The sequence below is a fragment of the Aotus nancymaae genome, unplaced genomic scaffold (assembly GCF_030222135.1).
Source record: "Aotus nancymaae isolate 86718 unplaced genomic scaffold, 86718_ANA_hifiasm-v0.15.2.pri h1tg000031l, whole genome shotgun sequence".
Taxonomy (NCBI): domain Eukaryota; kingdom Metazoa; phylum Chordata; class Mammalia; order Primates; family Aotidae; genus Aotus; species Aotus nancymaae.
In genome coordinates this window covers 3,429,018-3,450,430 of record NW_026988444.1, presented here as the reverse complement: position 1 = coordinate 3,450,430, position 21,413 = coordinate 3,429,018, and the positions used below count along the sequence as shown (strand labels likewise).

General features: G+C 56.1%; 2 protein-coding genes across 2 annotated transcripts in view; one reads left to right on the top strand and one right to left on the bottom strand.

Moving 5' to 3' along the window:
• The window catches only part of ILKAP (ILK associated serine/threonine phosphatase), a 31,665-nt gene extending 25,054 nt beyond the window's left edge, over positions 1 to 6,611 (top strand). The window contains exons 10-12 of the mRNA XM_021665073.2: positions 3,449 to 3,568; positions 5,999 to 6,080; positions 6,339 to 6,611. Coding sequence (XP_021520748.2) covers positions 3,449 to 3,568; positions 5,999 to 6,080; positions 6,339 to 6,479 — 343 coding nt within the window. The 3' untranslated portion in view covers positions 6,480 to 6,611. The remainder of the gene's footprint in view (positions 1 to 3,448; positions 3,569 to 5,998; positions 6,081 to 6,338) is intronic.
• A 1,411-nt stretch (positions 6,612 to 8,022) lies between these two features.
• Positions 8,023 to 17,827, bottom strand: ERFE (erythroferrone). Its single transcript, XM_021665075.2, has 8 exons — positions 17,630 to 17,827; positions 15,137 to 15,259; positions 14,017 to 14,119; positions 12,932 to 13,188; positions 12,749 to 12,857; positions 12,567 to 12,657; positions 11,459 to 11,537; positions 8,023 to 9,930 (listed from the first exon to the last, which is right to left on the bottom strand). The coding sequence occupies exons 1-8, from the start codon at positions 17,825 to 17,827 to the stop codon at positions 9,832 to 9,834; spliced, it is 1,059 nt and encodes a 352-aa protein (XP_021520750.2). The 3' UTR covers positions 8,023 to 9,831.
• Positions 17,828 to 21,413: the final 3,586 nt, after the last annotated feature.

Below are 21,413 nucleotides of genomic sequence, written 5' to 3'. Positions count from 1 at the left end.
TAAGCATCGTAATTACGGGCGTGGGGGGAAATTTTGAGGGAAGGGGAAAGAATGAACTTTGGGCAGTTTGTTTGAACTTTGAAAACTGAGCGACAGGGAGAACGTGCTGTGAAACAGCTTTCTGTTGTGTCTCGAGTAGTACAGACTTTCTAAGAAATGGACATGGGTAGGGTATGTATTGGTAGCACACACCTGTAGTCCCAGCCACTTGGAGGCTGAGGCGGGAGGATCGTTTGAGTCCAGGCACTTGAGCCTGTAATGCGCCACCATGCCTGTGACTAGCCACTGCACTCCAGTCTGGGTAGCATAGCAGGACCCTTTCTCTTAAAAAAGAGTTCTAGTGAAATAGATCAAGCACAAAGGGAAGTACAAAGCCTGTGGGGCTGCTGGGGCTGAGTCCTGACCAGCCTCATCAGTGGTGATCCTTTTGGACTTGTACCAACACTTTCCAAAGTAGAAGTGGCATGAATTTACCCTGTGTGATGCTCGGTCTCAGAGTTGGGACTCTGTGATTGGCCTTTGTTGAACTGACGGGTATTTGCATGTTGCATCCTACATAGGACATTGCATTGGGTGTAAGCACAATGCCAGTCCAGCTTCCTGCATCATTACCAAACGCTTTTCCTGGGATCCATCATTCTGTCCATTGCTGCTTTCTCCTGTTACTCTAGCAGTTCAGTGAATGTAAGATTACTACTCTGTATGTGGAACTTTGAAAACAAGAATGAGAGGCCGGGTGTGGTGGCTCACGCTTGTAATCCCAGCACTTTGGGAGGACAAGGAGGGTGGATCACGAGATCAGCCTGGCCAACACAGTGAAATCCCATCTCTACTAAAAATACAGAAATTAGCTGGGCGTGGTGGCAGGCACCTGTAATCCCAGGTACTCAGGAGGCTGAGGCAGGAGAATCACTTGAACCCGGGAGGCGGAGGTTGTTACAGTGAGCTGAGATCGCACCACTGCATTCCAACCTGGGCAACAGAGCTAGACTCCATCTGAAGAAAATAAGAATGAGGCACATTGTACCTGTAATCTCAGCACTTCGGGAGGCTGAGGTGGGAGGATTGCTTGAGGCCAGTTGTTTTAAGACCAGCCTGGGCAGCACCCCATCTGCACAAAAAAAAAAAAAAAAAAATTTTGTTACTTACCTGGGCTTGGTGGCACCTGTAGTTCTAGCTACTCAGGAGGCTGAGGTGGGAGGACCACTTGAGCCCAGGGAGCTATGATTACATCACTGTCCTCCAGCCTGGGCAACAGTGAGACCCTGTATCTCTTAAAAAAGAGAGCGAATGCCGGGCGCGGTGGCTCACGCCTATAATCCCAGCACTTTGGGAGGCCGAGGCAGGTAGATCACGAGGTCAAGAGATCGAGACCATCCTTTTCAACAAGATGAAACCCCTTCTCTACTAAAAAATACAAAAATTAGCTGGGCATCATGGCGCGTGCCTGTAATCCCAGCTACTCAGGAGGCTGAGGCAGGAGAATTGCCTGAACCCAGGAGGCGGAGGATGCGGTGAGCCGAGATCGCGCCATTGCACTCCTGCCTGGGTAACAACAGCAAAACTCCGTCTGGAAAAAAAAAAAAAAAAGCGAGCGAGCGCGTGCGAGTGTGCGCACAGATCCCGTGCTGCTCATATTTTCCTTCTTTAGACTTAGGAATTGTTTCATGTTTTCTGTACTGTGTTATGCAGTACCAGAAGTTGTTGGTAACTACTTGATCTTCTGGGATCTGCCATCGCAGAGGTGGTCATTGTATTCTTAATCTTGTTGAAACAGGATGGGTTTATGACTGGGATGGGGAGATCCACACCAGACACCCAATCATTTGGTTGTGGGAGAGGTACTCTGTTGGCTTTTCATAGTGCTTAAACTGTGAGCTGCTTCCTGAACTGGCAGCTCCTAAGGCCAACTGCCCCATGCCCATCTTTAGTCTTCAGCTCTTCCCCTGTGCACTCTGGTTCCTCTTGCTGTTTGTTTTAAAAGTTTATATCCTAGAAGATCACTAGGCTTTTTGCAGATGCCAGTAGAAGTCTGCGAGGAAGAAAAAACATGTTTGTTACGGATACTGAACTTTGAGCCACTGAGAGGGTAACTGGGGCCCAGAGAAGGGCCAGGCTGAATTCTGCCTTTAGGACACCAGCCCAGGAAGCATTTCCTACCATGTGCATCCATCTGCACCGCATCTCATTAATGCGTGGTCCATGATTTGGGAGCCGCCCGGTGATCCTAAACGCCCACGCATAGCCGTGGCACTTATGGAGTGCTCTTGGACTTTGAGTGTGGGTTCTCTTCCTGCCTTTACAAACGAGGTCCTGAAGGGGAGAGCGCTTGCAGCTGCCTAAGGTGACAGTGCTACAGCCCAGACCAGAATTGTCCTTTGGGACAGTAGGCTCCCCCAAGTGGTTTTTCCTTGACAGTAGGACTGTGCCTTATGTGTCTCTTCCCATTTGTAGATCACTGCCCCATCTCCATATCCCCTCACCTAAAAATAGAATGGGGAAAACCATGATGCTGTGCAGGTTACTGTCATTTACATGCCTGTACTTGATGCAAAGGAAATGTACTCCACAATCCAAGAATAATCACTTTCAGGGATTTTTCCAAATCTAATTAGATTGAAATGTAAAATATCCCTCTGTTCTAGCTATCGTTAACCCTGAGGCATGTGTGAAACTCTCAAGGAGCTTTAAGATGCAAAAACGCGGCCGGTCGAGGTGTCACGCCTATAATCCCAGCACTTTGGGAGGCCGAGGCGGGTGGATCACGAGGTCAAGAGATCAAGACCATCCTGGTCAACATGGTGAAACCCCATCTCTACTAAAAATACAAAAAATTAGCTGGGCACGGTGGCGCCTGCCTGTAATCCCAGCTACTCAGGAGGCTGAGGCAGGAGAATTGCCTGAACCCAGGAGGCGGAGGTTGCGGTGAGCTGAGATCGTGCCATTGCACTCCAGCCTGGGTAACAAGAGCGAAACTCCGTCTAAAAAAAAAAAAAGAAAATGACTACCAGAAACTTCTGGTTTATTTAAAAAAAAAAAAAAAATATATATATATATATATATATATATATATATATATATACAAAAACACTGCCAGGACCCCCCCACCCAGTTTAGTCAAATTTGATTCTGGAGTTTGGACCTAGATGTGTGATGAGAACTGCTGAGTCCAGTTGAAGGTTAGGCTGGGCAGTACTGTTTACCAGCCGCCAGAAATGCTATTCCCACCTTGTGCAGCTGGGCAGGCTCCCTACCTCAGGGCAGTGGTTAATGGCCTAGACAGCCTTGTGTATCTGAGATCCAGAAATGTCAGTACTGGTTAATAATGTGAGTTCCACAGCCTATATCTTTCACACTTCCATTCCCTGCTTTTTAAGGTGAGATTCTAAGTACTGTGGACCCATGATCTGTCAGGAAGAGTCTGAAATGTTTTTCCCTCTCATTTTAGGGATGGGCGTGTTTTGGGCGTGCTAGAGGTGTCCCGCTCCATTGGGGATGGGCAGTACAAGCGCTGCGGTGTCACATCTGTGCCTGACATCAGACGCTGCCAGCTGACCCCCAATGACAGGTAAAGACCCCTACCAGAGGCACAGGTGCGCCTGCATGTGGCTTTCTCTTCCTCATTTCTTCCAGTTTTCATCAAGCCTTTGTTGGAGGGAAGCTGTGCATGGTGTTAGGCCCTGTGGGTGTAGAGATAAACAGAATGTGGTTTCTGCTCTGCTGGGGTCCACAGTGGTAGGGGAGCACACATGGGGTTGGGCAGTTGCAGTCTAGTTAGTGTCCTAGGTATGTGCGGTGCGCTGGGGAACTTGGCAGTGGGGGAAGGCGTATCCCTGTCGGAGAGAGAAGAAGGGCCTTCCTGACAGAGGGAACACACACTAAGGCATTAAAATGTGACAGTGTGAAAGCATGGCCAGACAGGTGCTTGGAGGACCGAGACAGTGGTGGGAAAGTGAGAGCAGGGTGCTTTGGGGGCAGATTCTGAAGGGCCCTCGGTCCCATGCTGAAGAGTCTGAATTCTAGTTGATAATAGTGGAGAATCAGAGGAGGTTTTTACGCAGAGCCAGGATCAGTTGAGACGGATACTGTTCACTCCTGTTCTTCATACTTAAACATAAGGCACTGTGCTGGCGGAGTGCAAGGCCTCGACAGGTAATGGTTGGAGCTAGGGAGGCCCATGAGCAGCAGTGCAGCAGCCCTGGCCTGATGGTGAGGGCTGAACTAAGGCAGTAGCAGGAAGGAGACGAGAGGAAAGCTCATGGAAGCAGGCTCCACAGCACTGAGTTGATGAGGGGAGGCGAGAGACACTAGCGGCACTGTGGCGGGGAGGTCCTCCGAGCGCTGCTGAGTCCTGCCGCAGTGCTGCCTTGCTTTGGCTTGCCGGCTTGGCCTCTTCTCGAGCCATTGCCCCATTCTCTACATCTGCCTTCAGTGTGTTGTGTTCTCATGTACCCCAGGGGGTCCTCTATCATCTTTCCAGCAGCTGCCGCCTCTGGTTTTCTGAACGATGCCCCCAGGGCCCCATCTGCTTGGCACCCTCTGCTTTGCCTCCTAGCTCCCCTTCCTGGGTTGCAATCATGGGTCTGTGTGATTGGTTATTCAGGGTCTGACTCTCATGACACTAGAAGGGGCAGGAGCTTGCTAGGACTAGGCCTCACTGTGTTCTTAGCACGGACCACCTGCTCAGCAAACTGGTTGAATGAAAGCCTAGTCAAAAGAGGAAAACAGGCTGGGCACAGTGGCTCACGCCTCTAATTCTGGATCACCTGAGGTCAGGAGTTCAAGACCAGCCTGGCCAACATGGCAAAACCCTGTCTCTACTAAAAACACAAAAATTAGCTGGGCCTGGTCATGGGCGCTTGTAATCCCAGCTACTCGGGAGGCTGAGGCAAGAGAATTGCTTCAACCCGGGAGGCAGAGGTTGCAGTGAGCTGAGATCATGCCATTGCACTCCAGCCTGGGCAACAAGAGTGAAATTCCATCTCAACAACAACAACAACAAAAAGGAAAACAAAGATACAGGTATTAGAGTGAGAAAAGGAAGGTGGCTTATACCATAAGCCGTGGAGAAGCATATCCCCCACCCCCAATGCCGGGAGAACTAGAACTGTCACATCAAATCCATTGGTGTTCAGAAAGATTCCGGGGGCAGTCTAGAGAGGGGCTGATTCTGAAAGGGAGAGCATGCGGTTTCAAACACAGGAACATGAACAGCTGCCCCCTCTTGGACCTTGGACTTGCATGCAGCCCCCAGGTGTGCAGTGTGTGTCCAAGGATGTTTCACCGAGGCCAGGCTCATTCTCAGCTTTATGTCTGGAAGTGGTGCAAGGCCTGTGGTGATATAAATTCTTGTATATATACCATAACACCCAGTGTTTTTTATTCAGTGATTTTCCTTGAGTTTGTCTAAGAAAGTACAGCACCTAATGTTTGAGGTAATTAATAATTCTGTTAATTGGTGAAGAGAAGGGTAGTCTCAGTTTTGATATATAACATCCTATCCACAAATAGTTTTAAGTAGTTTAAACCTTTGTCTCAGAAGTTTAAACCTTTGTCACAGAAATTAAATGGGTTTTCAAAAATCTTAGCCTGGCTGGGTGTGATGTCTCATGCCTATAATCCCAGCACTTTGGGAGGCTGAGGCAGGTGGATCACTTGAGGTCAGGAGTTCAAGACCAGCCTGGCCAACATGGTGAAACCCCATCTCTACTAAAAATACAAAAAATTAGCCAGATGATGTTGCGGGCCCCTGTAATCCCAGCTACTTGGGAGGCTGAAGCAGGTAAATCACTTAAACCCGGGAGGCGGAGGTTGCAGTAAGCCAAGATCACACTGTTGCACTCCAGCCTGGGCAACAAGAGTGAAACTCCATCTCAAAAAATATATATATATATCTTAGCCTTTGAATAGTTGGACAAATATTTGTCTCCAGCTCCAGGCCATGTTTTTTTTGGGGGGTTGCACCTAAAACCATTTATATTCCTCCCTGGTGTTGTAGGTTCATTTTGTTGGCTTGCGATGGGCTTTTCAAGGTCTTTACCCCAGAAGAAGCCGTGAACTTCATCTTGACCTGTCTTGAGGTGAGGAATCTCACATGGGAGTGGTGGTTGTTCCAAATGTGTCTTAGTTTTTGGAGAAGTCCTGAGACCCCATGTCCTCCCATTGTGGGGCAGCCCTTCTGCCCTTTTTCAGTGTGAACTCTGCCCACTGCACTGGTCAGTTTGTCCTGCCAGCATTGATGGGAGGCCAGAGCAGCTCCTCTTCTTGGCAGTAATGTCTGTGGAAAGTGACAGAGTGCAGGGTCACCCCATTCACTCATTCCCTTTCTCATCTGGTAGGATGAGAAGATCCAGACCCGGGAAGGGAAGTCTGCGGTCGACGCCCGCTACGAAGCAGCCTGCAACAGGCTGGCCAACAAGGCGGTGCAGCGGGGCTCAGCTGACAATGTCACCGTGATGGTGGTACGGATAGGGCACTGAGGGGTGGCGCGTGTCCAGGAGCACCCATCGTATTGACTTAAAAGGTTCATTTTGTGTGTGTGCACATCGTGTGTTTTGTGTACTCCTGTGGGACTTCCATGGTTGTAAATAAAGGTTTCTGTTTTTTTTTTTTTTCCTAGTCTTTTGGGTGATTATACTGTGAGCACCTCTTGACCCTTCAGAGATGGTGTTTGCTTTTGAATATGCTGCCTTTCCTTGTTAAAACCATTATAGGCATCTTGGACTGGCTTGTGGTGACCTGCAAGCTGCTTGTTGTGTGAGGTTTTGTAATTCACAGGCATTTTGCTGTGCTTTCACCCTCACGGTGACCCTGGTGGCAGAAGTGGCATGTTGCAGTGAACAGACGGTGGGGATGACTGGTTAGAGACAAGGCTAGGACCAGACCAGGGCTTTTGAAACCCTGTAGCTCTTTTCAGTTTTTCATACAGAAATTCTGTTGCAAAATGTTGCATGGCGTGAGCTCAGGCTTAGCCAGGAATAGACCGATATGCAAGGTTATTTGTGCATCAGACCCTCTAGAAACAGTCCAGAATTCACGGTTCTGATTGTTGATGAGAGCTGCAGTCTGGCGGAAGGAGTCTGTGGAGGACTAGGTTCGGTTCGGTGGCTTCCATCTGGGCCCCCAGGGTGCAGGTGTGCACCTTCCTGTGGGGGCAGGCAGCCTGCTTCCCACATGAGGTAGTGTGGGCAGTGGGCCCTGTGCTGGACTGAGGTTCATCTTTGCAATAACACCTCAGAGGGGGACCCTTCTGTGAAAGATGTTAAAAGTGTGAAGAGAGTGTATGAATAAGCAGCTCAGAAGAAAAAGCTTTAAAATACTTCTCAAGCACTTGTTTATATAGAAAACATGTCATTATGACTGTAAGTAGTTTTTAGTAAAGCAGCTCTCAGATCCTTTTGTGTAAATGTTTGGCTCTGGATGATGTAAGATTCTAAAAATTTGCCTTTTCAGAATCTGTTTTGTAATGTTCCCTGGCCCCCACCCAACACACACATATGGTTTTATCACCCAGTTGATTCAGTGAGTGGAATTGGTATCCATGCTATAAGGACCTCATTGGTAAATGCTTCATGGAAACTTTAGGTGACTCCTGGGGGTCTGTTGTGTCAAAGCCATAAGTAAAAACTGAAGTGTTGGTGCTGCCCCTTCCCCAGGGAGTTTTAAGATCCAAGTAAGTATCCATTTCATTTTGAGGACTGGGACATTGTACGGTATGGCATCATTGAAGAAAAGAGCCCTGGCACCCCAGCAGACGATGTCTGTGACTCATCCATCCCTATGTCCCACTGTCCCTGAGAGGCTGGACACTGGCTTCGAAGGAAGGTTCACTCCCAGCCTTCAGGGGAGTCCCTCCCACCTAGAGGCTGGAGGCTATCTCCACCTCACCTTCCATGTTCCTCCTTGCTGTCCGTAGTGAACCCGGGTTAAAGGGTGGATTCTGGATCTTAAGGCCTGCCGTTTGTTTTGTAACTGTCACGTCACACAGTTCTTAAATACTTGAGCCACCCCACAAAAAGTCAGTATTAGACAATAAATACTTTAATTGCTGCAGAACACACTGAGAAAATGAAAGATGTGGAATGTGGCTTTCAAGAGTAGAAGATTCGTTCCCTAAAATAGCTGTGCCCAGTGGATACAAAGTAAAATCTAGATAAGGGTGTGGCCACATCACCCCCTTATCAAAATACATGGGATGCAGTACCCAGGCAAGCCCAGTACTTCCAGGTAGGGTGGGTATGAGTCCTACTGAGAATCGCGCCAGGCCTGCCCCAGGGCAGAGTGGTTAGTTGGTTTTTGTATATTACTGTGCTTGGGGATGGAGATGCTTGATTTAGAGTTGGGGTTTGGAAGCTGGGCTCCTGGGGATCATTCAGGTCTGGCAGTGGTCACCTCAGCTGGAGACCAGCTAGAAGGTGAAGTGACTGGCCATTGCTTCCTTCTCTCCCAGGCCTAAGCACCCTGCCAGACCAGCTTGGCTCCCAGGAGGGCCTGAGGTACCAGGTCCCTGGTAGCCTTTTGTGTGGGGAGGCAACAGGTTAACCCTTCCTCAGCAGGTAAAAGGCCCTGGAGGTCGCTGCCTATTCTGGGACAGTCCTGCAGTTTGGGGAAAATGTGGGAGGTTACATTTGAGGAGGCTGTGAGCTCACAGCCTGTGTCTCATGAGAGCTGCCCTCCCCCTACCCCATCACTGCCACAGGAGCACAGGCTTGGGACCAGCCCTCCCGAGACCACCCCTCCCGAGACCACCCTTTCTCGAGACTGTCTCTTGTCTACCACTTGTCCAGTCTCAGAGCTGCATCACCACCCAAGTGGTAAAGATGCTTGGAAGGCTCATCCCAGAGCCGCTGGACCCGCCCAGGCCCTGGAATCCCTTCAGGAAGCCTCTGCTTCAGCTGTTCGGCTGATGGGTCAGCAGGCCCGGATGTCTCCAATCTATAAAGACATTCTAGATCTTTCTTTCCTCTGGTGGGTGGATCCTAGCAGTGAGTCAGCGCCTCAGAAGGGAGGGGAAAAGGGATCTCATCCGCCTCTGGAGAGGATAGAAGGGGGCCTTGGCTGTGAAAAGACTTGCAGAGGAGGGGAAGAGCGGAGCTCCCATTTGGAGAGGCCTTCTGAGGTGAATCTGTGAGTTAATCTTGCATACATTAGAACTGGGACCTGCTCCTGAAAGCTGGGTCCAGACTCACTGTCCCCCAATGGACCCTGTCCAGTGTCCCTCTGGCCCAGGCTAAGCAGTGCTCAGCTCCACTGGCAGGTGGAGCATGGCTAGGGGAAGGGCAGGGAAGACCAAGGAGCCCAGATGGAGACCAGGGGAGTGGTGGTGACCCTGTCCCTTCTGAACAGTAACATGCAGCACACTTCCCTGTGGCGCTCCCCTCAGCCCTGCACCAGCATACCCTCTTCCAGGCAGGGACCCTGGCCGGTGCGCTCAGCACTCTGAGAACATGAAGAGAGGTGGAATAGGTGGGGCTGGGCTGCAGGAAAGACGAAGAGGCCATCTGGGCAGGTGCTGAGCAGGCCAGGAAAGAGCCAGCCTGCAGCTGGGGACTAGCAGGTGCCCCAGGCACACCTACCGTTTCCTGGGTAACAGTCCAACAGGGCTTCCCCTTTTAAAAGATGGGGTCCTGAATCACTCACGGCTTTGGGACACCATCTTCAGTTCATTTTATGAACTGAGGCCTGCCTGCAGTGACTCTGTGGGTGCAGCGGCCAGTGTGGGGAAGAGTTCTGGGTGGGCCTCCTGCACGCGGCCACTGCCACTTGACACTGTCCACACAGTCTAGAGCTCTGCTCCGTTTGCCCGTGAGAGGAAAGGGCTGTGGTGGCCACTCACACGCCCAGGAGGATAGCGCTGAAGTGGGAGCCGCTGCGCACTGTGAGGGAGGAGCCGCTGGCGTTGTCCAGGAAGACGGAGGCCCACTGCCCCATCTGCAAGGAGGGCACCTTTAAGGCACTGGGCCACCCCAACAGCCTGCAGAGGCGACCCAGGTGCCAGCCAGCCACACTCCTGCCCACTTAAGCCCTGAATGTGAGAAGGGCCCAGGCCAAGAGAAGCATGTGGCTGCCAAGGCCACAGCAGGGGCTCACGTGGCCTGGGCCCCACCCAGCACCTCTCACTGCTGCTTTCCCCACAGCGAGCCCGTACTCAGGGCCAGAATTGGATTCAAGAGTCCAACAGGTTTCTCAGCTGCAGACCTTCTCAGAGCCTATCTATAAGGCTCCAAGTCAGGTTGGGGGGGGCCCTTCCCCCAGGCCTGGCCCTGTGGTCATTTGGCAGAGCCTTCCATGAAACCAGCACTCTTGCCTGGTTGCTCCAGATGTGGTCCACGCACCAGCAGTGTCACATCCCCTGCGAACTCCCAGAAATGCATAATCCAGGGATCCACCCAGACCTGCCTCAGGATCTGCATCTTAAAATCCAGGTGGTAGCCGGGTGCAGTGGCTCACACCTGTAATCCCAGCACTTGGGAGGCCGAGGCGTGCGGATCACAAGGTCAGGAGATAGGTTTCACCATGTTAGCCAGGATGGTCTCTATGTCTACTAAAAAATATAACAATTAGCCAGGTGTGGTGGCACGTGCCTGTAGTCCCAGCTACTCAGGAGGCTGAGGCAGGAGAATCGCTTGAATCTGGGAGGCAGAGGTTACAGTGAGCTGAGATCGTGCCACTACACTCCAGCCTGGGTGAAGAGACTGTCTCCAAAAAAATAAAAATGAAATCCAGGTGGTGCACAGACCATCTGTGTTCACCAAGCACGCTGTGCGGCACCCACACGGACCTCTAATGCTCTCCTGACAACCACAGACTCTGGAGCCGGATGGCCTGGCCTCCATTTCTGGCTCTGCTGTGTGAGCTTGGGCAAACTAGGCGAGTAGCACTCTCTTCCCCAAAGCTCTGGGAGAATTCAAGAGCAGCTGTTAGTCTACACACCTGCACTCAATTTTTTTCTTTGTTAATCAATTCCACCTTTATGTCAGTTTCTCTACCACTTGCCAAAATTCCCACAGTGCCAAAAAGACATGATCACTTAGGGATTTAGTAGGAAAATAACAGCTCTGGCTTCCCACAGTCACGGAACCCAGGGCGTCAGCCTGGGCAGAGCACTCCTCTATTCCCTCCCTCCACCAGTCCCTCAAACAGGCCTGTGGTGGCCGGAAGTACCAGGCCTCTATGAGGTGCTCAGGAAGTCTGAATATTGGGATGCAGAGCAGAGCAGCTGCTCAAGTGGGCGAGCGCCCTCAGGGAAGGGCTGTGAGGAGGAAGGAGATCAGGACTTGAAGCCTGGCTGTGCCCAGACCAAGGTGGGTGCTTGGCATGTCCTGGACCCTCTCCCAGGCCTGAAGTCTGAGGGTGCTGCACCTGGTGATCCTAAGCACCTAACAGCACCCTTCTGTACCCAGCCACCTATGGCCATGTACAGGTGGTGCCCCTCCATGCCCAAGCCTGTCCCACTTACCTGCAGGTACAGGACACCATTCACAGAGATGGTGAAGAGCTCACTGCTGCTCTCCAGGCCCGTGACAACCTCCAGGGAGCTGTGGCCAAAACAGAAAAGGGTCAGCCTGCCCCAGGAGACACCACCAACTTCACCCACAACACACAATCCTGCCAGCAGCCAACACATGCCCAGCAAAGTGCCTGGCCTTGGCCAGGCCTTCCAGTGGAGGTGGTATCTGAACTGAGTCCCAAGAGGAGGAAGGAGACGGGGCCAGAGGTGCCTGCAGTATTGGGAAAGGCAAGGCCAGAGCCCAGCAAGGGGCAGCAGAGCCCTGGCTCAGATGGAAACAGGAGCCAGAAGTGGGGGTGTGGTGGTAGGTGATGCTGAAAGTTGGTTCAGGCCAACACACTCTGGGGGTTCAAAGCCAGACTAAGCAGTTTGGACTTGATCTGTTCATTCCCATCTTCTCCAGCTGTCTGCAGAGCATCTGCACTGTTCCTGGGTGAGGGGTGGGAGGGCGACTGAGGAGGGGGCATCCAGAAAGCTGTCAGGAGAGGCCACTTGGAGTAATACTGGTGCTTGGGGCCCCAGAATGAAAGTCCCCAAGGTGGGAAGGAGATGGGAGGCTGGGAGGAGCTGCGCCTCCTAGGACCTGGGGAGGTGAAGGTCTGGGCAGGGAGTGGCCTGGAAAGTTTTTTTTTTTTTTTTTTTTTTGAGACAGTCTCACTCCGTCATGGAGGTTGGCACAGTCTCGGCTGACTGCTACCTCTGCTTCCCAGGTTCAAGTGATTCTCCTGCCTCAACCTCCAGAGTAGCTGGGATTACAGGCGCACCACTCTCAGCTAATTTTTGTATTTTAAATAGAGACGAGGTTTCACCATGTTGGCCAGGCTGGCCTGGAACTTCTGGAAAAGGTCATTTTTAACAGCTCCTGCTTGCTGTGAGGAGACCTGATTGGGGGCAGAAGTAAACGGGAGACCAGGAAGGAGGTGTGGAGTCAACCAGGCCATGGTCAGGTGGGAACGGGCGGAAGCCTGTTTAAACAGGATGGTGCCTGTTTTAACAGCCCTGAGCTTGTGGAGGCCGAGTGCACGTGGGTGTGGGGTCCGGGCCGGGGCTCACTCACGCGTTGCGCTGGCACTGGGACTGGATACAGATGAGCAGGCGCAGGCGGTCCCGGGGGCGCGGCAGCCCCCTCCTTGGCGGCTCTCCGAGCGCTGCGGGGCAGAGTGGGGTGTGGTCACGCAGGAGGGCGGCAAGGAAGGGCGAGCGGCAGGGCGGGCGGTCCCCCCATGCCCCGGGGCTCACCTACGTGCAGCGTGGCGGCAAGCGCGTAGAAGCCAGTCACGGGCGCCCTGTACTGGCCACTGGTCAGGTTCAGGCCAGGGCCGCGGTGGAAGGCACCCTCGGCGTCAGGCTGTGGGGGGCACGAACAGTCACCCCGGCTCCCGCCTGGCCGGCCCCACCCCCCTCCCGCGCGCCCGCACTCACCAGGTAGTAGGCACCAAGCTCGTGCAGTGCACGCCGCTCCACCGACACGTCCTGGCGCAGGCGGCAGTGGAAGGCGGCCTCCACGCGCGGCGGCCCCGGGGCCCGGGACGCAGCCAGCAGCGCCAGCACAACCTCCGCCGCGTCATCGTCATCCTCCCTGGCAGTGGCCGAGACCGGGGCGAGGCTCGCGGCGACTGGCCCGGCGGGGCCGCGCGTGCAGGGTCTGGGCTCCGCGCGCTCCCGCTGCCGCACCGCACCTGGCACAGAGTGAGCTGTGGCCGCGCACCGGGCACCCCTCACCCGCTCGCAGTGTGGGTCCAGCCCCGAATGACGGGCGCAAACAGGGGTGGGGCGAGGGCGACGCCGCCTCAGCCTGCAGGGCCTCGGAGCCTTTGCTTCCTGACCCCGCAGTGGCTCCCGGTTCCCTCACGCTTTGGGAAGCTCCGGCCGAAGTGCTCCAGCCTCACCTCTACCCCACCCACATTTTTCAAAGAAGCTGGGGGCAAAATAAGCGATAGCAGCTTCCCTGGAAGTTACAAGGAGGTTCTTCAGCGCAGAAGGTGCTATTTTTAAACCAACAGGACATTGAACTGAAGGAAAAAGCGGCTCAATTCTAATGACTAACGTGAGCCGCCGCTCTGCAGCGGGCCTTAGTGCGGACTCCACAGCTGGGCTCAGCTCTGCCTCCTCCAGCACAGGCTGCCCCAGCCCATGCCAGGGGTGACCGTGGGTGCCAGGCTGAGCTCCACCCGGTGCTGCCCCATATACTAGCCTCTGCCTTTCGCTGGGCTCCCCTGACTCCCAGGCAGGGCAGGGGCGCTGGTCCCTGAGCACCCGCCACACTGGCCAAGTCCACCTTCCTCTGTTGAGCCTCCTCCTGGCCATGCCCCCCAACCCCCAGACCCCCTCAGCCCTGACCACTGGCAGACCTGGGCCAGCTCCACTGTTCTGGAGTCCAGCCCGGAGCAGGTACCTCCTTGGGTGTCTGCTGAAGTGCTGGGGTTGGCCCCGTCAGCTCTTCGGGACACTCTCCCAGGCCCTGCTCACAGGGGTGTGTGGGTGCCTGAACCGGGGCACACCCCTACCTGTCAGCAGCAGCTGGAACTCCTTCAGCAGCGCCTCGGGTGGGATGGTGGGGCCTGGGGGGCCCTGGGGACCGGGAGGCCCAGGGGGCCCTGGCAAGCCGAACTGAAAGGGAACCTTGGCTGTGAGGACACGTGAGGAGCAGGCTGGGACCCCCAGTATCTCCTGTGCAAGCTCTTGCCACTAAGAGGCAGACAAGAGAGCTCAACGGGCTGCAACCTCAAACAGTGAAAGCTTCTCCTGGAGTGAGCACGAGGACCGAGTTGGAGGTGGGGGCCCTGGGGCAGGGGAGGGCTCTGCTCTGAGGGGGAAGCAGAGGGCTGAAGCTGATCCTGTGGCCAGGCCTCCTGGAGGGAGGAAGAGTCCAGGCTGCTTTTGGGGACTTGCATCTCAGGGTCTGTACTGGGCCTGGGTCCACCATCAGCAAGTGCCCACTAGGCTGGGTTGGGACCCGAAACAGGAGCCAGTGAGCCTTCAGGGAGCTTAGGGCAGGGTCAGGAGGCTGGGGCAGAGGTGGGAGGCCAGGCCATGGGGACAGCCCAGCCTGTGCACCTGCCTCATGCGCTCCAAGCTGGCCTCCCATGGTGCAGTCAGATCCCAGGCAGTGAGACTGGCCCCAGGGGACCGAGAAGCCCGCAGCCCATATGTGCCTTTTTGGGGCTAATAAGAGGCAGCTCCAGGACCAAGCGTGAAGTTTCTGCCCAGGCCAAGACCCAAGGCTGAGTAAGCGTGGGAGCCCCGCAGCTGCCAGGACTCCAAGCGCGGCGTCTCGGGCTCCTCGCCTTATAACGCGCTTGAATCCCCTGCCTCGTCCCTGGGAGCCAGACACTCCTGCAGGCAAGAGCAAGGCCTCACCCAGCCTCCCTGGCCAGGACGCAGAGGAAGGATAAAAGAGGGAACCACCGAGTGCCTGGCATTCTAGGGGTGTGGGAAAAGGGCTGGGACCAGGCCCCTAACTCTGGGCTCCCCTTGGGACCGCCTGGGGTTCTTCCTCTGTGTTCTCTGTCCCCAGGCGGAGGCGTGAGGGGTGTGCCACTGGAAATGGTCAGGAGGTAGTGGGAGTGGGTGAGGAGTGAGGAAACGGCTCCCCACGGCCTGGTGCTGACGGGATGCCGGGCTCACCTTCAGCTTCTTGGCCTTGCCCCTGCTCCTCCTCTTGCCATTGACACCCTTGTCACTCTGCCTGATGAAAAGCATCCAGGCGTCCCGCGGGTCGATGCTGTGTGCACGTTCATCCGTGGGCTCCTGGAACACAGCCAGCCCAGCAGGGCGCTTGGCCTCACCGGGCTCCCACCAAGCAGGTGAGACACTGCAGGAGGTGACTGTGTGGCCTTCTGCACTCTGGGACCCTAGTCCTTGTCACCTGGGGTGCCCTCAAAGGCAGCGCCTCAAAGGCAGCTCCCAAAGGGGCCCCCACCCCTCGCGCCTTCTCCCCTGGCCCATGGAGGACTCCTAAACAGGCCTCACCATGGCCTGGACTTCGCTCTCATGGGAGAGGCAGACCGAGGATGCAAGGAGGGAAGATGGGGTGCAGGGCTCGGGTGGAGGGGTGAATGCCTGCACTGCTAGGCCTCCTTCCTCCAGATGAGCTGCAGTGACTACACCATCCTCCAATCACCAGGAGAATCCCACCACCGGGGCACCCATAGGTGCTCAGGAAGAAGCAACTGTGATTATCAGGAAGCCCACCTACTAGCTAACCCTCCTCTATCCATCCCCCACCGTCAGAAGTTCTAAGGAGGCAAATTCAGCCCTCACGGCTGCCTCGGGTTACAGTCCAGTGGGAGAGGGGACCAGGCGAGCTGTCATGACGCGACGCCTCTGCATGGGACGTTCACTTCCTCAGCACTTCTGAGACACTGACTCAAGCAGGGACAGTGATGCTTCTGCAAGTCCCCATTCCCGTGTGCTGCATCCTGACTGATGCTGATACTCAGCACGGTTCTCGGAAGAACCTTCCTGGGAGAGGCCTTGGGCCCACTGGGCTGTCTGGGCTCCAGGCAAGGCTGCAGCTGGGAAGGAAACCGGCCCAGGAGGGCTTAGATGAGGTCATGGGCGCTGACTTGGGGAGCTGATGGGCAGACCCTGGGATTTGAGAGCTGACCAGGCCCTTTTACCAAGAGACAGAGCCAGCTGCCAAGTCACTGCCCTTGGTTCCTGGCTGCTCTAGGGGGACCCAGGGCCTTCTTTTGGGAGCTGGCTGACCAGTGCACAGGCCAGGGTGCTGTGGTGGGAAGATGAGGGCTGTGGTGCCAGAGGAGCGTGTGGTTGGACGGAGAGAGGGTCCAGGGTGCCCAGGGCCCTCATCGCCTCCCTGCGCCTTGCAGGGCCAACTGCACCACCTGCTGGCGGCTCTCCACCACCCCCACCCTCTTCACTTTACAGCCTCAGGGTGCCCTCAGCGGAAACAGCTGCGAAGATTCAGCAGGCAGGCAGAGAGAGGTGTGCCCAGCTGACCCTCCCGTCTGCACCTGTAGCCTATGGGCGGACTCTGACCCCAGTGTGGTTTGGGGGCAGAGCTGTAACAGACAGAACCATGTTAGCTGGGGTCCCAGGAGATGGCCCTAGCAGTGGGGGGCGGGTATTGGGCAGCTGCCCTGGTTCTGGCCATGAGTGGTCTCTCAGAAACAAACCTTGGAGCCTGGGAGGACCTCTGGTGTCACCTTGTGCCCCCAAACAGGGTCCAAGGCCAAAACTCCACCTGGAAGCACCTGAGCCTGTCCGCCTCCTGCTGACCGTGCCCTGACGTTTGGCTGCTGTGCCCACCTGGGTGGTTTGGCCAACTACAGGGGGAGGGGGTGCCTTCAGTCCCTGGGAAGTGACTGCGGGTGGTGGGGCTGGGAGAGAGAACTCCGGAGGACCCCAGGGCTGGCTACACCCTCGCCCCCTCTAGTAGATGCCTTCCTGGCTCTCCCCTCTACTGCCCTGAGCATCTCCAGAATAAACAGCACCTGTGCCCACCCACCTTCCCTGGAGCAGCTCTGCCTCCCTGACCCAAGGCCCGGCCACACTGGGGCTCCTCTGAAGCCCTCCCCTCCCCAGGCCTGGGCCACACCTCCCTAAGCTGACCACTCTCTGCTCAGCAGTCCAGGCTCCAAAACCCTGAAGCGGAGGGGGCAGGGCAGAGCTCAAGATCACCCCTTCCCGGCCAGAAGCCACTCGACGCAAAGCCACAAGTCGTTCCCCACACCCACAGGTTTTTGTTTTTCAGAGAATTGCACCACATAGATTAGGGGGGGCGGTGGCAGTAATTTCTTACACTTTTTACAAGCGCGTTCTTCCCAATTTCCTCAAGTCAAGTCATTTACACTTCACCTATTTCTCAATTTCCTTTCTGTCCCAAAAGAAAAGGGGGTTTCCGCCCACCTAGCAGAACCTTGCTTTAAGTGAAAGAACTACCCCAAAGCTAAGGTCGAGGCTGCCCCTAGCAGCGCCCCGCCGGGCCGAGGGCGGCGTCGACCGGGCCCTAAGTCTCGGCGGAGCCCGGAGCCCCGGAGTCGGGCGTTGCTGCCGCTCTCGGGGTGAGCGCGGGCCTGGCCTCCCCGCCCGCCTCAGCCGCCCCGGGCCGGGGCTTGCGGGCTCGGGCTGGGTCCGGAGCGGGCCCGGGCGTCTTACCGGCGAATGCGCGGCCAGCCCCGCGCGGCTCTCCCCGGGGCCCCGGGGCAGCTCGTTCCCCGGCGGCGGCTCCTCGCGGGCGCGACTCCTCGAGGGCGCCCCAGGCTCCGGGGAGCCCAGGCCCGCGGCGGCGGCGGCCAGCAGGCCCGCGTAGAGCAGCAGCAGGCGGGCTCCGGCAGGGCGGCGGGCCGGGGCCATGCGGGCGGCGGCTCCCTCGTGGCTCCGAGCGCGGCGTCTCGGGCGTCCCGGGCTCCTCGCCTTATAACGCGCTTGAATCCCCCGCCTCGCCCGAAACCGCGCGCCCGCCCGCGCCCCCTCCCGGCTCCCGCGCGCGCTGCAGGCGGATGGGGGGCGTGTCCGCGCTGGGCGGTGCGGGGAGCGGGCAGTGCAGGGAGAGGGAGGGGTGTTCCCCTGCTGGGCGCTACCCCGGTTCTGGGGTCCCTCCTTCGCGCTGTCCCGCGTTTCTGCTTCCTGGGGAGGGAGACGCCCCTTCTCCCGGCCCTGGACCCTCAGCCCGGGGAGCCAGGCGCTGCCTCCTCTCACTTGGCCCGAGGCATCCTCTCTTCCCTCTCCGTCACCCACGTCCTCTGCAGGGACCCCTGAGGTACCCCCTCCCCATTCTCCTGGCCGCGCCCCACGAGGCCCAGGCCTCTGCGACACGAGTAGAGCAAATCGGAGCCGGGAGACCCTCAGAGCCCCTTCTCCGCGCCCCTTTCCCACGCAGGAACTCCGCCTTCCGGGCCGCCTTCTCTCCATAGCTGGGGTGCTCTGAGCGCAGGGACTCGCTGTTCTTCCGCACCCGGTGCACCTGCAGGGACCGAGGGGACGCCAAGAAACAACTCAGGACAGCCGGCCTGCCCTGATGGGGCGGACCGTGGCCTGGGCTGGGAGAACTGACCCCTGTTGTGCCCTAACAGGGGTGTGGGGACAGACCAGACCAGAAGCCAGGCTGCCCACCGCCCACCAGGGTCAGCGCCCCCAGAGGTGGATAGACCCTGCAGGCCTCGGAGAAGGTGGCAGAGAGGCCTCTGGGCGCCCTCCCAGGAAAGAGCTAGACCCCAGCCCCACCCCACCCCTGGCTTCGTTATATCACATGCCCTTTTGGCTATCTGCCCCCCACGGGGTGCTAAGCCAAGGCTCACCTGGCTTGCTTGCCCCAGCCCTGGAGGCACCTGCCCCTGGTGATACACAGGGCTTTTTGTTAAAGAGCAGGAGAAGGCTCTGCTAGAAATGCTCCCCCCACTCACACCCAGGGTGGCTGTTCACCTCTTTGGAGAAGAGGCCTCTGGGGAAGCGGAGGCCGCCCCGTCCTGGTTCACAGGATGTGGCAGCAGGCACTGACAGGGGTAGGTGGTGCCTCTCCCCAGGCTTGGGGGATGGGCCAAGGTCAGTCCTCAGACGCAAGCTGGCCTTTCACCTGCCTCTTCTGGCCACTCATGCGTTCCACCTGGCTGGCCTCGTGCCTGGCAGGTGGGGAAACCAGGAAATACCTCATACTTCAGGAAAAGCATGGGATCAGAAGGTGATCATTCCCTGTGATCCACCTCTTTTCTCGTAGGATATGGGAATGCTGTACAGTTGGGTGGAGTGGGTGTTTAAACAAAAGCATACCCTGCCCCGCATGAGAATCTGTCCCGCAGGGGTCAGCAAGTCCCATAGACTTACTCTAAGAAGATGTCTTTGAATGGCAGGTGAGGACGCTAGAGAGAAGTCCTGCCTTTTAAAAGCCACAAATGGGCCCTCCTGTAACCTCAACACTTTGGGAGGTGGAAGTAGGTGGATCACTTGAGGGTCAGGAGTTCAAGACCAGCCTGACCAACATGGTGAAACCCCGTCTCTACTAAAAATACAAAACTTAGCCAGGCATGGTGGCAGGTGCCTGTAATCCCAGCTACTCAGGAGGCTGAGGCAGAATTGCTTGAAGCTGGGAGGCGGAGATTGCAGTGAGCTGAGCTCGTACCACTGCACTCCAGCCTGGCGCCTGGCAAAAGAGCAAGACTCTGTCTCAAAACAAACAAACAAAAAAAATGCAAGTCTTTAGGAAGACATTTGAGAAATATGAGAAACACTGGTTGAGGTCATATGTGCCTAGCAAGATATCCGAACTTACTCCACCTGCGAATATTCTGCGGGTTTGTCACAATTAAGGGCATTTGCTCCCGAATTCATGCATATAACAGGGATGTTGCATGAAGGGTTCCTCTGCTGGGTTTTCGTGTCTCGTTCCACTGGACTGTCTATTAAGAAGCCTGATGTGTGGAACTTTGTCATGACATGTCTGAATGTGACATGCACATTCAGTGTAATGTGTTAGCATTTTGTTCGGTTTCACTTATTCAGAGGGACCTTGTTGGTGGCCCACAGCACCCGGCGTGGGATGCTCTCCTGTATTCTGCTGGTGGAGGGGGGCTCCTGTCCCCAGGGGTTGCAGCTGTGTGAATGGTACCTTCTTGCTTCTGGAAAAGGTCATCCACAGCACCTCATTCCATTTCCCACCAATTAGCCCAGAGAAGTAGGCAGCTTGGCCAGGACGCAGCCCATGGGCAGAGCTGGCATGCGGCCGGAGAGGCTCCTGCCCACTAGGCAGGTTATAGCTCCATAGTCTTACGTTTTGCTCGTTGGGGTTCCCCCATTCTCGTTGGTGTGAAATAAGAGCTCCAGGATGAGTTGGAGCATTACTGCAGAAAGCGAGGCCCTGTCCTTTCCCTGTGGGCGGTGGGCATCCCTCAGCCTGAATTCCCTTCGGGGCCCTGGCTGCCGCTATGGCTCAAGGTGGAGGCTGTCTGGCCCCTCCCGAGCCCTGGGAAGGTGAGGCTCAGGCTCTGCCACTGCTGGCAACACTGAGGACATGCGGGGATGAGGTGTCCCGATTTGGGGAACACGACCCTTAAGATGCCGGTGTGATGTCACCCCACTTCACAGTGGGGGGCCCAGCTTTCAGGCCAGCATTGAGGACAGGAGCCGTTACCATGTGAAAAAGTTATTTTCCCAAACAATGAACAATCCTAGTGATGTCATAGGCCCTGCCAGAGGGCCCAAATCAAATCGGTTCTGGTGCCGGGGCAGCCTCCTGTAACGCTGCCACGAGGGAATGGCACCGCCTGGGCTGGGGGCGGACGGCAGAGAGGCTGGGGGCTCCAGGTGGGGCCCCTGCATGGCCTGTAGTCACATTTCAAAGTGGCTTTCACTCAGAGGAACATGGAGCTTAGCAAAGAATCACACAGATCAAGGAGCACCAGAAATGGGGGCCTTCCCTGCAGAGGCAGCCCACGGGTCAGAAGTGGGGCCGTCATCGGGCCGGTCAGTGTGTCCCAGGGTGGAAGGGCTGAATGAGCAGTCACAGAATGGGGATCATTGGAGCAGGAGGCGCCTCCCCCACGCGCCTTCACGCCTGGCTGAAATCTAATCCTCATTCTTGGGCCCTCATGTCACAGCCTGGGCCTGGCTTCCCAGCAGCCTCATGCAGCTAAGCTGTTCCCACTCTGCTCTCTTCCTCCAGAGGAAGGACCTTTGCCGATGAAGTCATGGGAATAAAAGCTTCCTTTACCCCGAAAACAGTGGGAGCGTGAAGTCAGCTTGTTGTGTGGCCTCCCAAGGCCCAGGTGGGCAGCCTTCGCTGTTTACTGGGCCTTCAAGCAAGCCCACGGCGTCATCTGATTTGCGAATCATGTGATTATCCCCATTGCACAGATGAGGAAACTGAGGCTCAGATCTCAGAATTAGCCCAAGGTCATGGAGCCACCAGATGAAGCCACATCCAGGTCTGGCCCCTACAGCTTGAGGT